This window comes from Lissotriton vulgaris, chromosome 12 (genome assembly GCF_964263255.1).
Source record: "Lissotriton vulgaris chromosome 12, aLisVul1.2, whole genome shotgun sequence".
Classification (NCBI taxonomy): domain Eukaryota; kingdom Metazoa; phylum Chordata; class Amphibia; order Caudata; family Salamandridae; genus Lissotriton; species Lissotriton vulgaris.
The window spans coordinates 42,761,409-42,781,116 of NC_141700.1; the positions used below are offsets into that span (position 1 = coordinate 42,761,409).

The window sequence follows — 19,708 nt, forward strand, 5'->3', positions numbered from 1 at the left end:
GGTTTGATCCTTTCAGGTCAATAAAATGCTAACATTTCATTGGGATTTAGAATACCTAGATACGAGTCAAAATGTAGTTTTCCGTGCGCATGATGGAAGTGGCCGGCATTGTTAATAGTAGCATTGTACATTTTACCATAATCCTTAAAGATCTGAACTAACTGCAACTAGACAGGTTTTGAGCTGCGTAACACTCATTAATATATAACTATATAAGAGTAACTTTATCTTTGCCACCTATCGATAGATCAGACATACGATTCGACAGAAGACATGCGTGTATCACTCAGTAAGTGTCTGAAACCTCTCGCAAGAGAGATAGGGAAGCCTGGATTTGGCCTGTCTCCAAGGAAGGTGGATTCTCCTTGGAAATATGAGAAGGTGGTTGACGGTCGGTGAATGGGACGAGCAGATTGGCACATTTTCAAGAACCGGATACCCGTGCATCTGCTGTAAACGTAAAGGGCCTTGTGTCATCTACTTCCGCTTGATCGAGTTAGGCGCTTTTTGAAGGCGAATGGAATTGCAGCCCTTTGCCCATCTCTAGTGAATATGGTTGTCTTTAATAAAAAAAAGGTTTTAAGAAAGTGTAAGATGGGAGACAACCCAGAGCTAGTTAAGATTTTCTTATCAGCTTCAAAGTAGGGGGTTTCCAATGTAGGTCCCAGAGTGCTGGACTTTTAGGATATCCATGTAAAATCAATTAAATAAAATGAATAAAAATGGGGCACGTTTACATGGTTGTCATCCTAAAAATTTAGAACTAACTCCCCAGGATCCATGTTGGGTTTATTTGCTTAAATCGTAAGTAGGACTGAATGTTCCTTGATCCTAGGACGATAGCTGAGCAGGTAACAATGATCCCAGCGGGTATTTATGCAGCATCTATTAAGCTAGTAGTAATTAAGTGAGACTTGCACCTGGTTGAATGGCCATTGGTCCTTTGCGCACTTTCTTTCCTGCATGTGTCCTCAATTAAAGTCATATTGTTGAACCCAAGATCGATTTCTGCCAAAAGTGCGGTACCGTACGTTGTGCTAAATGAATGTATGATATTATCCCGCTGTATTTCTCCCCACAGGGAATCACAACACAGTTGTTACAACAACCACGTTGTGATTCCGCAAACCATTACTCCGCAAGTCGGAACAACGACTTGCTGAGGGGGGGGGCGCTGGATGTTGGAATAGTATAATTTACTATTCCAACTCCAGTCTGCGCGGAGACAATAGGGAAGGAATTGGATTGTGTTCCGACTTGCGGAGTAATGATATGCAAAATCACAACGCGGTCGTTGTAACGACCGCGTTGTGATTCCCTGCGGGGGGGAAAGATTTGTGGTAAACGTTGTTTACCATGCTAAATAATTGGGCAAGATGAGCTTCACCAAATGAACTGTTATGCTTGAATGCGTTTTATTTCTAATATTGCCTACGGTACATCCTTCAATAAATATTTTATTTTGGGTTTCACATAAGCATTTTGCCATTTTTATTTGGCCCTTTCCCTTTTGTCCTCTGTCATACTCCAGTATTTTGCTAAGACCCTTGCATCCATCCACGTCGCCATCTCTTTTCCGACACTGGACAGTCGCCATTGCTTTAAGCACTAGGCAAGCTTGTCTCCAGGTCCTCACATCATTATCCATAGTCGGTCCATCCAATACCAAATGGAAATTGGCTCCTACAACTAATATTCCTTCTACAGTATTCAAAAGATGCCGTCTCTTTGGACTTGTGAGCTCTCAAAATCCTTCTGCTAGCTAACTAAGCAAGGGCGACCATTACACTATTAGTTCAATAAGGTCTTAACAGATCTCAGTGGAATGTGAAAAGCTTGCTATCCATTTATGTCAAATTCTATACAGGAATTATACGAGACTCTGGTGTATTCACTGCAAAGTTTTTGTTAAGGTAAGTTATGGTCCTAAGACCCACAACTAGCCATCACCCTAAAATTGGCTCATTAGTGTTAGCAATACAATCACATAAGCTGCAAACGATTGCATTTGTCGAACATGGTTACAGACCGGGTACATATAGCCTTGCAGGTATATGTACTCTCCTCAGGAACCTGTAGATATTGACACTGGTGCTACAGCCTTACAAATGCATGTAAAGGAGAGGTGTAGCTCAAACCTCTTGAAGAACAAGACAGACAAATGCACTTCACTTAGATGCAACTTAGAACGAAGAGTAACTGTGACAACATCCCTAAACCTGTGCGACTATCTCAGGAAATTATGCCACGTCATTTTTGTTTAATCTGTTCTATTACAAAAGGAGCCAGATTTGCTTTTTCCTTGTTTGGTCACAACCAATCATTACAAGACACTCACAAGACCCTCAAGCTAACAACTTCCTGCCAAATATTTGTTCTCTGATATTAACTTGTGTTGTTGAGTTCCCTTAAGAGGGTTTGCCTGGCACGTACCGCGGCACACGTCTTCATGTTGTCATTATTCAGTAACACAATTCAGCTTGGAAACAATTTCCCAAGAAAGATTGAAAACATGATATCAACCTCTAATTAATCATAAAAATGGTCAACGTGTCTGAAACCTAAAACTGATGGATTGTAAGTGGATTTTAACTTGTGTGTGAATTTCCTTCTATGATGATGATGATACTTCAATTCTAGGCACTGCAGTTGTTTTGAAGCTTTAAGTACTGCAAAGGCAGTTTGAGGATAAGCTGCTGAATTTTTGTCTACAACTAAAACTGAATGTACAGATGACAATTGGACGAGGAGCTGTGTGATCCACTACCAATGTTTCTTAATTCTCCACGGAGAGCCGTGGCGGTTTCTCCAATAATCGATTTTTAACAATTTAAAAGTCAAAGGTTTCTCAATCCCAAAATAAGTTAGTGCACTTAAGATCAACTTAAGTACATTAGAAGTACCATAGGTTATCTTAAACTTGTAATAAGGCAGACTACTTATATGTTACATTTGTGAAGGAGTAAACCAGGCCAAAATCTAAATCAGGCCTTAGGTTATCAAATTTCCACCTGGTACTAACTTTGATAACGAGTCGTATGAATCGCATATTCATCCAAGATTCACCTTTATCTTTTGTTCAGCAGTGTCTGCATACTAGCTGAGATTTTTACTCAAATTAGCTTGCTCCTAGAGATATCATTATTACTTTCATGTTTGTTAATGCATTTATTTTGGGAGTAGACAGATATCACAAACCCCGCTTACTTGGATTTTGTTTTGTTTTCAGGATACGGCAGGTCAAGAGAGGTACAGGACGATCACTACCGCGTACTACCGAGGAGCCATGGGCTTTATTCTGATGTACGACATCACCAACGAAGAATCTTTCAATGCTGTGCAGGACTGGTATGTATTAAAGCTTTCTTTTTTTAATTCTGACATTGCACCAGTAATATGAACTATGTCTGTATTGATTTATTGCTGCCTGCCCTTTAGTAGTGCTCAGTTACAACTAGTCTCCCGCTCCCTTCTTTTTCTCTCTCACCTCCCCGACCTTTGCAGTCTTTGCCTATCTCTATACGCTCTTGTGATTTGGATCTGACTCCACCCCGTTTTATCGATGTGAGTCCTTGTGTGCAGGAGGATTGCAGGAACTCCTTTGGGTGCAGTCCGTCCTCACCACTTGTCTCAGAGGAGGTTCACTCCTCTGCCCAGACCCAACACTACCCCGCATACACACACCTGAGGACTGGGATATCACGCACTAGCTACTAGAGGTGTACTGAAGTTTAGGTGTTTTTAAAGAATGTCCAATAGCATCAAGAGGGATGGTTGGTAGAAGCGACTGAAGAATGTAAAAATTAGGAATGACTATGGCGTGATGCCCATTTTATAGAATACAGTAATCTCTCTTCAGCTCTTACCCCGTGCTTTGCTCAATGATTAACAGATTTAGATATTCCCGAAATCAGAGATGTATTTCTTCCTGCTCCATCTTTAAAGACTTCACAAGTTAATTGGAAAAAAAGTTGCCTGGTTTAATTTAACATACTTGCAGATGCAACATAAACTGTTGAGGATATTGAGCTATAAGATGAATTTGTGAGTGAATTATAAACCTTGAACAGATGGATTTGTGGTAGGGATGTGGTATAAGAGGTTACAAGCCAAATCTTTAAATGAACAGGCTAAAGTCAAAAGTAAATGTGAAGATCTACTGCAACAAACAGTGGCACAATATTAGTAAATTAATATATACAACACACATTGAAAGGAGCAAACTTTTAATGTATGCAAATTTAGTTGGTATGCAATATCACATCCGCCAGTGAAAATAAAAAATTTCTTATATATTGGCCACTTGTTATGTGCTTTATAAAGACATTTTAAGCATATTTTACTAGTTGTTAGTCTTTTTTTTATAATTCTTTTTATTAACAATTGTCGACATAAAACGTACAGTAGAAAGGATTGCGCATGTGTTCATACAGCGGAGTCAAATAATGAGTACAAAAACAGCACTGCTTGACGTTGCTACGGAGTAGGGCTCTCATCATCATTACCACCCCGGGGCGGGTTACATAAATTTCCCTGGTGCGAATTCCAGGGGTTCCGGACTTTGGGGGCACCCTCATGCTATGTAGACTATCTTTTCCCTGTACATGCACCAGTCGAGGTCCTTTTCCCAGTCTACAATCTAGGGTGCACGTGCCGCTCCCCAGAGCTGCGCGATGTTCCTCTTGGCTACCATCAGCCCAAGTGTGACCCATTGCGTTAGGTAATTGTTGAGATCCATCGGCTCCCAGATATTCAGGAGACACCTACGAGCTTCTGGGCAGAGAGTGACTGCCAGCACTTTGTTAAGTATATCATGTATCTGTCGCCAGTAGGCTTGGATGAGCTCGCATTCCCAAATTATGTGGATGAATGTGCCTAACTGTGCACAGCCCCTTCTACAATATCCCCCCGGGTACTCCCATGTGTAGCAGCCACGGTCCCGTTACATAGACTCTATGGAGAATCTTAAGTTGCACTAGCCTGAGACGCGCTGGAATTGCGACCACCCTTGGGGAGGACACCGCTTCCTGCCATTCCTCATCATCCCCCTCGATACCATCCCCGACTCATTTATCTTGCAGTGCTTGTAAGGGATTTTCCATGTTATTAATCAGCTTTTTATAGATTCGTGATATTGTTTTTTCGGGTAAATGCCCATCGAGAATCCTGTCCTCCAGTGGGGAGGCCTCAGGAGGGGAAGAGGCCCGTGGGACGATTGAATGGAGTGCGTGACGAGTCTGAGTGTATCTAAAGTGTTCAGAGTTAGCCAGTTCGTGTTGTTGTTGAAGTGCCGTAAAGGGCTTCACCTCTCCCTTATCCCATAGGTCTCTGATACACGAGATCTCAATAAGTTCCCATTTGTCAAATCCCTTTCATTTCCATAAGCCACCCAGCATTTGGGAATCCCACAATGGTGTAGCTAGTGTGGGTTTCTGTCCCCATCCAAGTGATCTGTTGGCCGCATGCCAGACAGTAACTGAGTGTTTGATAGGGCCTGTTTGTGGGTATCTACCCGGATTTGAGTAGAGCACTCGATGGTAATTCCCCCCTGGGAGGAGCCACCTGTCCATGTTGTAACCAGGGTCGTCAGGGCGACCATAGATGCAATGGTTAATAGCCGCCAAATGTGCCTCCCAATAATATTTCATGATATCAGGTAAGCTGATACCCCCATCATACCAATTAAGAGTGAGTTTATGCAGTGCGACACGGGGTTTCCCATCCCACAATAGATCTCTCTGGAGCCCTTCTATTTCTTTAAAGTATGAGTTTGGGACTGGGTCGAACGAGTTTTGCAAGACATATAAAAATTGGGGTAGCGACATCATTTTAAAAAGAGCTGCTTTGCCCAGCAGTGATAAAGGAAGTGTCTTCCAACAGGCTATATCTCGCTTGAGTCCCTGTAGTGGTGGAACAAGATTACGATTATATCGGAGTGTCCGATCTAAGGAGACAAAGATTCCCAAATATTTGAAACCATCTGTTGCAAGTGGTATTGGGCAATTCCGCGGCAGCCGGGGCGGATCTTTCCTGAGGACATAAAGGACGGACTTCTGCCAGTTAACACTGAAACCGGAGTATCCGCCGAAAATAGTCAGGATGTCAAGTACCGCAATCAGGGATTTCGAGGCGGAGGCAAGAACTAGTTGTTAGTCTTGAGGAGTATTGCACCGCTTATGTGGGTTAGGCTGAAGTTATGAATTCATTTAATAAATGTACTGACATAGTAAAATAAAGTATTTTATGTGTAATGGTAGATATTTTTCAATATTAAGTGAGATTTGGATGGAAAACTTGATTTCTCAATCTTTAATCGATATGCAAGAAAAGTCTATCTTGAGAGTATTTTTTTTTTATTTGGGTCACAATAAATCGATCATTATCATTGCTCACATGTCAAGTGCTAGAAAGTGGCCTCCTGCAGGGCTAATATAGCAATTCATCCTCCTCAGCCTCAGTAGCTATACCTTGCTTTACTTTTTTATAAAATAGCCAAAACCGTGGTAGTTAGTTGTATGTGAAACACGTACTTAGTTAATATTTGATTTCTGGTCTGCAAGCCTACAGATCTCTGCCAGGGCACATCTATCCTGGCCAGCATCACCGGCTGCTGTTTAAGTACTGGGAACTAGTATTTAAGTAATCTATACAAGGATCTGTGTGCAACTGGCAGGCCCAAGGTTTGAATCCTAGCAGGGTCAACTCTGTTGTTTGTGTCCAAGGCTGATAAAATATGTAACAATGAATATTCTAAAACTATTTAAGATTATTACTGTGTAGTTAGAGATTATTTATGGTAGAGCCACTAAACAAATTCCGCACAACACAATAGGGCATGCCAATATTCCCCAAAAGATTGAGTATGAACATTAACAATACAGAGTGTATCACGGGGGGGGGGACATTTTTCAACTAAATTATTTGTTCCAGGGATATGGTAACCACGTAACTCCCTTACATATAATGCACGTAGAGTAGTAAAAGCTAAACATTCTACAACAATAACTATGGAAAGGCGTACTTCCTTCAACATCAACATTAATTGTATTTATTACATATACAATACAGTATGGGTCAAAACAAAATGCACCATCCACTGTCAATATCCAATCACCCAGATATTGTTTCTTAGTTTCGGTGGCGAGCCAGGCCGTTCGGGAGCCCGCCCAACCGTATTGTCTTCTCCTGGATCAAGGCATACATCTCTAAGAAGAGAGGCTTGTTAATCCACAAAGCATTTTGAAGATTGCGGTGGCCACTTCATCGACGTTTCGGTTCCCAATTATCGAATAAGTAGATGAGACCTTCCGCAGGACCAAGTGTCATGTTGTACAATTCTGGGGACCCTCGATATACATTAAAACATAACATCGTCAGAATTTACACATTAGATATTCACAATAAAATCAATTGAAAACAAATGTGAAATTTAAAAAGAAAAGGTTACACCCTAGAGTTGAAAATCCAATAAATCCCCAAAGTAATGCACCTGACAAACCCAATGAAAACAAACATCACCATATGTGTCAATCAGATACCATCACCTGCACAATGACCACCAAAAAACTACTTGCTTTCAAAATTGAAGATACTCCAGTGCTCCAAAGGCGAGCATAATCTCTGAGTTAATCCCAGAGTCTCAAAAATCTATGAATAAATGCTAAAGAGACACTATCCAAATCAAACTGAACAGTTCCAAAAATTAGGTGCTCATATAAGGGAAGTATAACCCATGGTTAAGCATATAGTATACTTGCTTACAATGAAGGGGGAAAACATCATGTTATTTCAGTAATTCAAACAGATCGTATTCAGTGTGATTGTATAAAAGAACATCATTGCTAACTTCATTCAGGGGCCTGTGTTACTCACTGTTAGGTTTATGTCCAGAATCAGCATCCAGGCCAACATGCGCACAGTTTACGCTGCACTCTATAGTGAAACCAGGGCATTGTGGTGGAGTTACCAGTCTAAATACGCGCGTGCACCCACGGCACCATGACAGCTTCAAATCCTCTGTAATATTGAGCTCACGGTGCCGCCATATTGGAATAGACAAAAATAAAACAAGGTAGTATCCAAAACCAGGAAATGGAGTCTAGAATATCATAATCGCTAAATAGATCAAACCAAAACCTAAACCATATTCATAAAACCACAAGTATTTAAAGCAATACTGAGAATAAAATGTCAAGGAGAAACATCCAATAAGCTCAATAAATTGTCAAATCCATACCCAATTAGCGGCACTAATTAAATTCGAACTGCAGGCAATATAATAGTCAGTAATTCAAATGTTACAAAAGATAGTGTCAGGTGTAATCCAGAGCATAGTGCTCTTCTGTTTGGAAAAAACTGTCCCATTAATTTGCGTTGTACATTGCCTTATAGAAGGAACTATTCAACTAAGTTTAAAAAGTAGCCTGGTAACAACGCGTATAGATAACTAAGTACGTAGTTAACCAAATGTGCAAAGCCAGAGATGACCAACATCTCTTACTGTCGATGCATAAATGTCCTGAATCAATACCTCCATATCGTGCCACTCAATCTGTCGACGGAGGCCTCTTGAAACAGGATCAAAGCACCAATTCCATCTGATTTCACTTTGCGTGAGTAGTCGAGCCACATTATGGTTCGTAGTCATACCTGACACCATCTGTAGGACAAGCCATTGCATATTCCATAACATTGTGATACGTAGTTTGATAATGTTCAACCAAAGGGGCATTTTGCACATTACAGTGAATCCTTGATTGATGTTGGCGTATTCGGCATCTAACGTCCTGTGTTGTTATGCCAATGTACTTTAAATGGATGTATGACAGTACAACACGATCATTTTGATCGCGGTACCTTACATCGCGGTTTTTACAACGCAAGTCGTTATAGCGATTTGCGTTGGAGGGCGCTGGATTTGGAATTAATATGATTTTCTATTCCAACTCCAGCCCACGTAACAGTAGGGAAGGTGTTGGAATAGAAAATCACACTATTCCTTAACCAAGAGCGCCATCCAGCGCAAGTCGTAGTAATGACTTACGTTGTAATGGCTGCGTGGTAAAGGTTGTGCGGTGTAAACACCGCAGTGTAAACGATGTTTCCCACTTTAACACGTTTACTGCGGCCGCGATTTTGCAGAAGTGCGGCACTTCGCAAAACCGGCGGTGCCGCGCCAGCCATTGGCCGACGGCAGCACTGGGGAGGTAGTGCTGCCGTCGGCCAATGGCCGACGGCAGCATGGAAGGGGTTAAGTCAAATGGGCATATAATGCAGTAAACAACATTTTTAGAAGCTCAGGTTAATAAACGTCTGAACGCCCACTTTTTGCCATCGACAAGACAACTCTTCGTGGTACTGTTATAATGACCTGCAGGGCAGGTACCACGCTAATAATGACCTATAATAGGGTGAAGTCTCCATAACTGTGTGATTGATGTTTTCTTAGGTTCTTAGTTTGCCTTCACTTGAGTATCTCTCATGTTATGTCCTCTCTTGAAGGCAAACAGCATTTTTTGTAGTGTGAAATTCATTGATTCTAGCAAATGGCAGTTTTTTTTAGTATGTTTTTTTTTTAAATGTTGTTGGATTCAGTCCCATATGTGCTTACACAAGTTATACGTTTGGTGTCTGTGTTTTTCACTTTTCCTTTCAAAAAATCATCTCTGTTATTGAACCATGTTCTGTTCAGGGATTTCTTTATCAACCTTGGAGGGTGGCCTCGTGCAAGCAGTTTATGTGACAGTATTTCTCTTCCCTGAAATGAGTCTATTTTATTAGTGCATTTCCGTCTAATTCTTAAAAATTGGCCACAATGCAAATTATCCCTCAAATTCCGAAGAAATGGCAGCTATAGACTTTAATAAAGTGCTCTGTGTATAGGGAATTGTTATCACTCTAAATTGACAAATTAAGAAAATGAATTTGAGATTTCCTTTGCTGAGCCTTCTTGCTGGCTGGGTAGCGGGAGGCGGGCCAACGTTGAGCCCTCCATAGACTGAGCTTCAGGTAGAGGAACGCAGTGCTTGATTTGTGCCAGGGCGTCCCGGTGGTGGGTGCCAGCACTCATATTTGAGGACACGGACATATTTTTACCCATCAGAGTTTAATCCAGTGCTAGACAGAAAAAGAAAAGAGAGAAAGAAGAAGAAAAAGAAGAGAACAGCAGCAAAGGGAGAAAGCAGGGATGAAAAGGAACCCACAAGAAGGAGGTAAAGAACAGGAAGGGCTGGGGGTGGAAGGACAGGCATGGGGTGGAATCAGGTTTAGGAATTTGGAAACCCAGGCATTCGGTACCGCCAGAGGGGCTCCGAAGCAAACACTTTGGCCATTCACTTATTTATTTATTAATAAAGCACTAGAGTTCCTGAACTGAGCAGGCGTGCAAAGAAAGCTTGCTCTCAGTTTATGCTTCAGGATCTGAGTATTTCTCATTTAGATGGGGATGATTGGGCGGAGCAAAGGGGGCTTGTGTCCCACTATTACCCGTTTCCCTCCCCCCACTGGCTCCCCTTTGAGACTGACACACTTTTGAAGGTGGGCTGCTTTGCCTCTAGAGTGCATTGGCAGCTTATATGAGCAAAACAAAATCCATTCAGCTTGATTGACACTTTAGTGACTCAATTCGTATACTCCCGTTTCTGTCTGCTTTTGTCCCACACGTCAGACCATCTTCCAAAACACATGAGACAGAAAGTTTCCCATATTTTCAAGATGGTCAGTTTAGCCAGCTATCCCGAGTCTTCCACCAGAGCCTACTTAGAACTTACTCACTGCTCCAGACAGATGTATTATCAGCCCAGCTCCAGCAGAGACTTGGACAGAATTTCTTAATCCATCATGTGGACAATACAACATCCAAGGAGTACATCTGACAAAGCTATGCCCCCTCAATAACTCACTGCTTACACACTCGGCCTTTCCTTGCCTTCTCTTGGTTCTCCTGCTCTGGAATTCTCTTTCCCTCTTTTCGGTGTTGGCTCCCACCTTACTTACTTTCTGGCATGAACATAATGCCTTCTCAAACCCTAAAGAACCCTGACCGTTCTTTGGCTGTATAGTTATAGTTTTTAGGTTTTGGCATCTTGGTGTCCGAGATGTGGAGTAGAAGGTCCTTGGGGAGAGGTAGATTATTGCTGGCTTTACTCAGAGTTTTCATATGTCGATTTGCTCAGTCTCTGGTCAGGTTTAATTCAGCGAGTAGCAGGGATTTGGCTTTTAAGCTCATTTTGCATCAGTGATGGTGTGTTGGGGAGGGGTTTATTTAGTTGTGATTGTGTGACCAGTCTTGTATGCTTTTTTGTAAATCCGACACATGATATCCCAAGTTAAAATTCAGCCCAATCCTGTATAAGTCGTTTACCATTTGTTGTGCAGTGTGATATGTGCCGCTTTCAGCGGTCCATGCGCTTCTTCCATTCACCCTGTTGCCCGGAGGCAGATCTCACTTTTCGATTCTTAATTGTATTGAGTACTGATGAGAAAATAATACGGCAGCCCATCCCAGAGTTATTGTTGTGCCGAAGGGCTCATGTTAACAAGGACAATGGATCACGCAAGGTGAGAGCCCATGGCAGGGGACTTGCCGCGTCAGCCATCTTGGCAGCATATCTTTGTTTCAGGAGATTACGGCGTGCTCGTTAGTTCAAAGCTACATTTACACTGAGTGGTCTTTCATTACAGTGAGTATATGCAAATGTGTACCATTTGAAAACAGAAAAAGAAAGTCCATGGACTGGTTTTCAGATTTTCAACAAGAGCTCATTGCAGTGCAGATGAAAACACCCAGACCCCGCGTGGCATTCAGCAGTTCCTGGTATGCCGACGTCGCAATAGTCAGCAGAGCTATCGAGCAGATACATGTAGGGACTGATGGAGTTGAGTTGCTCGTCTTGTGCCCCTTACAATGACAATACAGGCTCATGAGAGTTTTGGCATGTACCATTGCACTCTGAATGCTGCTTCATACCCAAAAACTGACCCAAGCACTAAGGACCCAACTAGATGTTTTCTAGACAATCCAGAATGCAGGAAGTGAAGATCCATGAATCTCCATGAAAATCTTCAGCCGCGGATGTCTATTCTGTTCCTGTTATGGCTAACACCTCGTGAGTGGCCCTCGGGCCATCCGAGAAAGACGGAGAAACCGACCACTGGTAACACATGAAGTGTCATAGCTTCCTTCCCGACCCCCTCTGGATACCTCTTTTTTATACAACAAGTGCCTTTTGCCACCTTTTTCATCTGTTTATTTGTCCACTCTGTATGAACTTTCCGTTTTGAACATCCTGGAATTGGGCATTCGCACACCCTGTAAATGAGGGAAAGTGTAACCCCGGTCCAATCTCCTGAATTGATTTTATCTCCTTCATTTGCAGCCTTTAGGCAGCCATGACTTTACCTTTTCTATTTCCAGATATCTGCCCCTGAGGCAAGCATTCACCTGGCCCTTTATACCCTCGTAAGTATCCCATTTCTGAGTTTGTGAACTATCCTTCCACTGTGAGCCTATGGGCTTCCCCAACTCGGAGCCTACCATCCATGCCGTGTACTGAAAGCTGAGACGTGTGGCTGTTCCCATCCTGTCCAGCCTGTCAGGGGTGGTGAGCCACCCATCCCCACCAATTACTGATCCAATGAGCTATCTCCCAATGTCTGCTTTGTACATCTTATTCCTTGCTGGAAATTGTCTTCCAGTCGGTCTTTCTAAAGTGTATCTTGTTCCAGCTTGATGTTGTTTGAGTATTTTTCGTCCTTTTTAAGCTGCTAGATGAACACATTTTCCCAGCGGCCTTTGATGAGTCTCTTGTAACTTTGCCTTTCTGTGCAAAAAAGGCTCTGCAAACCAAAAATGCTTAATGAATCAAATCTCTCTCCATCTGGATCTATCTGTCAGTTTATCTAATGACATCATTTTACCTAACATGGATTAGGAAGGGAGGTAGATCCTCTGACCCCTAAAAGTCCACCAAAGCATATCTAGAGGGTGTTTAGGGTGGAAAGCCTTTGGTGTCTTGACTGTTATCTACAAGTTGACCAAGGGAAGGGAGTTCCATAGGTGGACAGCCTGAGAAAAGAAGGTTCCACTGTCTGTTCAGACCCTGTGAGGGTGGCCAAACACAGACTGCTAGAGGGGAATTCAGCCACTAAAATTGGAGAAGCACGTGGACGAGTCCAGTCTGACCCACTGAGATGTGGTACATTCGGCTCTGATGCCGAAGTATCTTTCTGATTGTGGACACTGCGTTGGAGAGGGATGATGTCCAGGGTTCTGTTCAGTGGCCTCAGCAGAATCGAAATCTATGCCGTGGTTTCAAGTGTATGCTCCCGTTGCCTTGAAAGTCCGCCACCTCTGATACCAAGCACGCAGGGCGTGTCGTGCATGGCGAATCATTTAAGTATCATTGTACTGGATATGAGCGCTCACATATAAGGGCCACTGGTCAAATTAGAAGATGTGTGCAGTATGCGGCAAGTGTCTGCAGCTGAGTGGAACCCAAGAGCTGCCGTGTGCACGAGCTGGACTCTGTCAGCAGTCTTACAGGATCGAATGATCCTGTTACGAATGGATCTGATGCAAAAGGAGGCTAAACCAGCAGGAATGGCCTGGCAGCTTACACACCGACAGCACATGTATGTTAAATTGACGCAGAAGCTATGAAGATCTAATCCTGACAGCCACTCTTTTTTTCTTAATTGTTTTTTTTTTTCCATTGCTAGAACAAAACAACATTCACAGCAAAGCCGGCTACTTATATTCAAATCACATATAGTCAATTCTCTGGTCATATACGGATTGTCACGCCAAGAAGCAAACAAAAAAGACAAAAAACAAATACCCTACATACATAGCGTCTGAATAAAAAGAAAGCATGGTATACATTGCATATCCAGTGGATGGCTGACATAATTCACAATTGCAGCTACAACGCCGCATCCCATAATTCCAGCAGGGAGTCGTGTACCGGTGTCCCCCAGCCTTGGAGTTTCTTCTCCGTTATGTAGTGTTAGATTTATCTAGTTTTATGCCCTGGCTATCATAGGTGTACCCATTAGACAGTTAGTTGCTGGAAGCGACCCGTTACATCCGGCTGACGTGTGCGGGACCACTCCAAGAAAGGACCCCAGATGTCTTTTGGCCTAGATGCCATTGGCATTAATTCCCAGAATGTGTTCAGTTGTGTATGACTAAATGTCATGTCCTGAATCCAATCTTTCACGTTTGGGCTGCTCCTTCTCCCCCAGTACATAGCAACCCTCGTTTTGGCCAACAATACCAGTAAAGCATGTAGTTTACGGGCCCCTTTTGGTGTGCTGATAGTCACTTTTTAGTCGCGTTTTGTAACTGCAGTTACTACGTGTTGCATGCAGTGTTGCCTGCAGTCTTGTCCTCCACCTGCCTGCTGAGGCTACTTTCCTATATTGCTCCTATATGATGAAACTGTCGCTTGCACTTATGTGCTGAGGAAACACTATTTAAGATGAGTCATGTTCTGTGCTGGAGTTCCCATGTGCGGTTGCTTTGGGTCCATTATTCACGCTGTGATTACGTGGAACGTGGTTAATCGCAGGCAGTGATCATTTTCTTTTTTTATTCGACGTTTATCTCATTTTTAAGGTAATTCAAAATAAATCTTCAGTCCTCCATTTATTGTTTCCTTCTTCTCTTTTTTGCTTACTTGGGATGTACTCTGTAATCTCTTCCCTTAGCCTTCCCCTATTTCATCCACTGTAACACTTCCGAGGCACCTGAATTTACCCTATCTGTAACTTTTATTATTTACCTGTGGCATTGCATATTCCTTTTAAATGTGTATTTTTGTTCTAATTTAAATCCCCAGAGTATTTTGGATCCTAAGTATAAAAAAAAGACATGTCACATGGTTGGTGTGAGAGTTACGCCCTACACCGGGACCTTTGCTTTTCTACTGTTTCCCTTTGACTTTAGCATCTCTTTCGTTGAGACCCTATTTGTTCTCAGATGAACTGGTAAGCTAGTCGCATCAGCTTTTATGCCCTGTGAAAGTCTACACTCTATAGTAGTGAACAGAGCTACTGATCTTTGCTGCTAGCAGCCATTTTCCCGCCTTAGGAGTTCTGTACCATCTGCTTGGCATAAACATTTGATCTTTGAATAGTTTCAAGAAGAGATAAAACACTGATTATTAACGCAAGCTAAAACAGTTTAAGAAACAACTATGATACTTGGGCATGGAGTTGTAGTAATTTATGAAAGGAAACAATAGCAAAATGTCTTATGTTAGTATGCAAAGTTTTAATCTTTCAAACTTTTCTCAGTTTTGAAAAATTAGATTGAAATCCAGTACTTTTGCTAAGAATTATGGAACTGAAATAGGTGGAATCGAGCCCGTAGATGTAGATTCTTACTTAGGACTTTCCACCCTTCGAGTTATTCCATGTCACAGTGACATTTAACTTGAACAACTGAAGTATTAAGAGTTCTTGGATTTCAGTCTAGGCGAACACATCAATCATGCACTTGTCCTTCCTCTCATGTAGTCCAATAATGGCTTCCGACTACTGATGTAGTGCACCCCGTGCTCAATCAACTCGCACCTTCGCTTCTCTACAGCTCTCGAGCCCTAAAGTTATCAATACTTCTGGAGTGTTTCACTGCTTCGGTACTTTTCAAAATTGCTGCAGTTGTAGCCCAAGCAGCATTTTCCAAAGGACACCCAATATCCCATCAGCCTTCGTTTTATTTTGGACTCTACTGTCATGCCGACTACTTGTCTTCCGGGCATAAATATGTTCGGACAACCCCTGAGCTTTTTGATGGGGAACATCGTTTACAATGAAACTTTTACCACGCACTACCATTACAACGCAGGAATTACAACGAAAGTCATTACAACGTCTTTCGCTGGAGGGCACTATTGGATAGGGAATAGTTTAATTTTCTATCCAACACCTTCCCTACTATCCACGGGGACTGGAGTTAGTATAGAAAATTAAACTATTCCACTATCCAGCCCCCCCCCCAACGCAAGTCGTTGTAACGACTTGCGATGTAATACCTGCGTTGTAAAGGCATGCGTGGTAAAAGCATGCGTAGAAACGCCATACAACCCTTTTTGATTGTTCCTAAAAACTTGCACACCAAGGTATATCCTACAAAAAGCACATAAAATACTTTGTTTATCTCTGCACTTTCATGACAAAAGTTTCTGTTTCTGGGGTGTGAGGCACCTGTTATCCATTCATTTTTACTGGATTGCTTGTGATGTAAACATCTGAATTACAGTGGTTATATTCCTTTACCGGTTTTGTATTTCATTTGTTCTTTCTCTCGGCCAAGCTAATAATAATCTCTATTTAAAATAAACATTAAAATTTGCCTTGATTGCACCTGGAAAGCCTTCAGTTCCTTGCAATGTTCCAACTAGGAGAGAAACCGGTGCATTGAAAGAGGAAGTTGGTTCCAGAGCTGTGGAGCAGCGGTGAGGAGGCCCGGCTACGCGTCACAGCCCTAAGGGCTTGTGGGCTTTGGAGGTGACTGATCCCCTTATTATAGGTAGTCCAAAGAGGTTATTTGTCAGATAAGTTTATATTTTAGGATTACTTCTTTCTAGCAGTGGCATGTAACAGTAGAACATTTGCAATATAAATATATGCTAATCAGATTATGCGGAGTTTGCAAATGACCAAAGACCTACAAGTTCAATGCCCCCGTACAAGCGCATATCTTATCAGTAGAAACTAACACAGCAATTGCCTTAATATTTAACACTTTGGTACCTCAGAATTTGCATTGCATACTTTGGTGGCTGTAACATGACGGATTTGATGGGTGTTGCCGTGGAGACTGCGTCAAACGATACACCAAGGTCATAAGAAGCGTACTGGGGACGGTGGGAAGGACTTGGTTTGCCCATCTGTACTCTAAGCACAGGACTTATAGTCTCAGCCTGCATCAAGAATATCCTTCCCTCAGGCCTTCTCGAAGGCGCGAGCACCGCGCATGTTCTGAAAGTGACAGCTTGAGAGGTATTACTGCGTCGCGGGCAGGCTGGCGTTCTAATAAAAGCCCAGGACGATTCAGAATGCAGGTAAATCAATACGCGGCATGCGCGCTGCCCAAGGAGCGGAAAACCTATCTGGGTCATTGTGTGGCCGTGAATACCAATGAGACGTCACTGACAGTCACTGCCAACTAGTGTTTTACACATGCCCTATTTCACAAGTAGCCTTCTTTGGAATGTGCTAGGACTTGCAATCCTGAATGAAGGTCTTAAGACCTATCCATCTTTAAACATAATTCATGAATTACACCTGCTTACTTCTGCACGGAGAAGCACAGAGGGTAGGAGAGAGAACACTGATTCTGACTTTTGTGAGACTTTCTTCTCTTAATGTCCACTCCACTCTGTGTTTGCTAAATTGCTTTTAACAGAAGGTCAGGAATAGCATATTTCTAGGTGTCATTAATGCTGTTTAGATAGTAAAGCAAATCCAATTCAAATTGAGATATAACAAATTGATGGTCAGTTTGTTTAGGGAACTGCTCAGAGAACTTGTTTTTAACCCTTGTTCGCTCACCGTACTCCGCTGAGCCCTGGTCTTGCTACCTTATGTTTAATTTATTTTTAGTGTTTTGTTTTTGATTTATGTTTCAGTGCTGGTAACTTATGAGCCATTTGCATTACTTTCTTCATTTGATAGCTGTTGATGTGTTAGTTTTGTGTTTTCTTTTTTCCTATTCTATTTGTTGCGCCTTGAAGATGAGCTCTTGAAATAGTTGCGCATTATGAATAGTAAATTGAAGTAAAGTATCAAAATTCAAAGGCTCTGGCTTCAGGCATATTGAGTACGGTCCAAGACTGGTCAGTGGTTTGGCACCTTGTGGTATGGCGTGATAAAAGTGCACTCAGTCTCACTCTTTGGTTTTGTGGGTCTAGGCCTAGCTGTGAGTTGTATGTTTAGTCGGGTAGCAGCACCATTGGCACCTTACAGGCATCAGCTGCCATGTGTTTACGCCCTGACGTATATGGGTTGTAAGTTCTCTGCTCCTTAGCGCTGACTGCGAAGTATGAGAGTGAGTGACCGAGAAGCCTCTCCTCTTTCATGTACGTACCAAATTCTGCTGCCTGTGTTCTCCGACCCACTTCTGTGGACCGCGTGCATAGGCCGTAGTTGTCAAGGCACCCCGCCGCCCTGTGTTCTCCCACCCACTTCTGTGGACCGCGTGCATAGGCCGTAGTTGTCAATGCACCCCGCCACCCTGTGTTCTCCCACCCACTTCTGTGGACCGCGCGCATAGGCCGTAGTTGTCAAGGCACCCCGCCGCCCTGTGTTCTCCCACCCACTTCTGTGGACCGCGTGCATAGGCCGTAGTTGTCAAGGCACCCCGCCACCCTGTGTTCTCCCACCCACTTCTGTGGACCGCGCGCATAGGCCGTAGTTGTCAAGGCACCCCGCCGCCCTGTGTTCTCCCACCCACTTCTGTGGACCGCGTGCATAGGCCGTAGTTGTCAATGCACCCCGCCGCCCTGTGTTCTCCCACCCACTTCTGTGGACCGCGCGCATAGGCCGTAGTTGTCAAGGCACCCCGCTGCCCTGTGTTCTCCCACCCACTTCTGTGGACCGCGCGCATAGGCCGTAGTTGTCAAGGCACCCCGCTGCCTTTGGATCGGGCACCCTATCGCGTCTCACATTGTATCGTTACTGGATGCTGCTCTCTGTACAGGCATAGAGGATTGGGTGAGGGAGAAGGGAAACCCATAGTGACGTCTCAGTGCTTAAAGGGCATGCATGTTGTCTATTGGCCAAGCTGTGAGTTTGAAGCATCCTGAGGTTGTAATCCACCTTTCGGGTAAACAAAGTGTGATCCTGCTCAAGCTACTTAATTTTCTTGTGCCTAAAATCTTAGGAACACTTATAAAGTGTGTGAAGTGTATTGCATTTGGAAATATGTGATATGTATTGTCCTTGCACAATTCTAAGGACTGAATAGGATAAACTCCTGTCTCTTGAATGTGGACGAAGATATGAATTTGAACTTTAATGAGGAGATTATAGCTGCTTTAGATTAAAGCGGTCGTCTTAATCATGTATTGTAACGTGGCGGGGTCTCAACCACACGTACGACACAGAACTAAGCAAGTCTAAATAAGGCTGCAAACTCCTTGAAAGAGTTTGATGAACAAATATATTTAAGTTGAAGATAGGTTGAAATACAAGGAGGCTTTTAAAAGTTATAAAGTACAATTTAAGCAAGTGCATTCAGAATACTACTCTGCTCACTCGCTGATGAGCAACAACTCGTCGAGCGAAGGGTTTAAAATTCTTCATGAATTTTCCATTCAGTCTACTGCTCCCGGTGCATTTATGCTTTCATCTGAATTTTGTGAGTCATCAGAAGAGTACTTTATCGACCAAATCTAGGCCATATACCTCTCCTTTCGGTCCTCTTCAGAATGGCCTTCTCTTTTGAAGTCTGCTAAACCATCTGTTAGTTCCAGTGTTTTGGGGTTTCTAGGCCCTGATCCTGAATCAATCAGTAAATTGATCCGCTCCTTCACAGCAGGATCTCAGATGACCCTTGCCCAGGACATGTTTTCAGGTTGGTGACTTCTAACATTAGCTCACTGGTGTCTACTGGCTGATGCCTCCCTTGAGTCAGGCACAGTGCTTACTGGATGGAATAAGCATTTGCAAAGCCAAAAGGCCTTGCCTATGCGAGATATAT

General features: G+C 42.9%; 1 protein-coding gene across 1 annotated transcript in view; it reads left to right on the forward strand.

Moving 5' to 3' along the window:
- Nucleotides 1-19,708, forward strand: part of RAB3A (RAB3A, member RAS oncogene family) — a 120,989-nt gene that overhangs the window by 81,159 nt on the left and 20,122 nt on the right. Inside the window, exon 3 of the mRNA XM_086946996.1 lies at nt 3,230-3,348. Coding sequence (XP_086803122.1) covers nt 3,230-3,348 — 119 coding nt within the window. The remainder of the gene's footprint in view (nt 1-3,229; nt 3,349-19,708) is intronic.